The following is a 1,912-nucleotide window of genomic DNA, read 5'->3' on the forward strand; positions in this document are numbered from 1 at the left end:
TTGGCTTCGGCCGCTGAGGCACCGATCCTTGGGATGCAGCTTCAACCTAACCGATCGATGCGCTTGGTGATGGTTGGGGTCGATGGTTAGCAGTCTTGTGAAACAAGTCCACGATTGAAGAGGATAGACCACCATCAGAATGTACAGGAGGCTGAGGAGGTTCGTCATCAGGGGACACCGGTGCGCGGGACTTGAGTGTCACATCCTGACTGGTAATATCCACCCGCTGACGCTTCCCCGGGCAGTGCGAAGAAAGATCGCCTCCAACTTGAGTGGAGCTGTTCTGGCTAGGCTCCAAATCGTCACCGTGGCCGAACTCCTGCTCTGCACTACCGTCATCATCATCATCGGAGTTGATGTCGACATCGTCGTTATTGCACTGAGCAGCGTGCTTGACTGCTCCCCTGACGACTCCACGGGCGAGCTTGAACCATTAATAGAGATCAGGTTCGTCAACCGGACGGCCGCAAAGAATTTTCAGCCTGGCGTCAAGCGCAACATATTCAGGCTTTCGATACCATGCATCACCGCGATCATACACGACAGCGTCAGCATATACTCCGCTGATGATCCGCCTTACCGCATCCACCCAGACCCATAGGTGGAGTTACTTCAACTCCAACTAGTGCTGAGCGTCTGTTACACATGACTCTAGTGGAGGCAAGTAGATTTTGTGGTTCTGTTACCTAATTCGGACTTGTATCTTATTTCAGGACTTGAACTGTGATTGAAATGAGACCTGGGCATTAAGAGGAATTTAGGGCGAACGAGGTTCTTTTTGTGTTTTTTGGGCGTGCGCCAAATTGTTCGTCCTGTTGAGTGTTCGTGCCAACGATTAGGCACCCAGAACCGGAACGCACTACCAGGTACTTATCACCCTACTAATGTACGTCGTCTTCGTCATTGCTTGTACTATAACCAGGAGAAATTCCTGGCATAGATGGATAACATTGGATTCGTTCGGTAAACCCACGTCACTATGGTCATGTCACGGTGACTTTGTCACCAGCACAATTACATGGCGTTAGAGAACTACTTGCCGCCGAATGATTCGCCTTCTGTATCTCATATAGAGCTTCATAGAATTATTTATACACACAACTATGGGATTGGTAAGCTGATTGAAATGTGTAGATCTTTATCGGGCGGTTAAACACTTAATCTACCTGAAGAGATGGTGAGTACAATAGAGAGTGTGCATAATGGGTGTTCGTTCTCGATCCGTATTATCTTTCTCTTTCTGCTGTGGCATGCTCGGACTTGATTTGGTAGGAGTATATAATTTCGCGGTTGTGTTGACGTTGATTGATACCTAGTTCGCATATGATGATCAGTTTTTTTACCACTTTCCTCGTGGGATATCTTCTTTACTTCTGAGGTAACTATGGCTTTTTGTGGGAAGACTACTCTGTACATCCTGGGCCTTCTGATATTCGGCTCCCTCAACACTATGTGTACTAAGCTGCAGTTCGAAATGACTTCGGTCGGTATCAATGGAGATGTGAAGCACTTTATGAAGCCCTGGTTCGGAACATTAACCATGTTCATGGGTATGGTTATCGTTCTAGTAATCCACTTTATTGACGTCTTGATTGATCGTATGAGAGCTAGAGGTCACCGTGGTGAAGCTTATGAAGCCTTGTTGGAGCAGCCACATCAACAGCGGCAGAACTCTGGTGGGAAGGATGTTCCTAGCTTTTGGAGAGCTGGTTTATTGATATTGGCCCCTGCTGCTTTTGATTTGATCGCCACGACTATGTCCTTTGTGGGATTGTTGTATAATTCGGCATCTGTATGGCAGATGTTGAGAGGGTCTATGATCATTTTTTCCGCTATCTTTTCCGTTCTTTTCCTTGGTAGGAAACTACACGGCTATCATTGGTTCGGAGTCTTCATGTGTGTGGTCGCCATT

General features: G+C 47.1%; 1 protein-coding gene across 1 annotated transcript; it reads left to right on the forward strand.

Annotated features, from left to right (window-relative positions):
* Positions 1-1,378: 1,378 nt before the first annotated feature.
* Pmar_PMAR001587 (hypothetical protein) lies at positions 1,379-1,765 on the forward strand (the record flags this gene model as incomplete). The annotated part of the gene is made up of 1 exon (XM_002772649.1): positions 1,379-1,765. A coding segment is annotated over one exon (387 nt), but the record flags the coding sequence as incomplete, so codon positions are not given.
* Positions 1,766-1,912: the final 147 nt, after the last annotated feature.

Source organism: Perkinsus marinus (assembly GCF_000006405.1).
Source record: "Perkinsus marinus ATCC 50983 genomic scaffold scf_1104296960562, whole genome shotgun sequence".
NCBI lineage: Eukaryota > Perkinsozoa > Perkinsida > Perkinsidae > Perkinsus > Perkinsus marinus.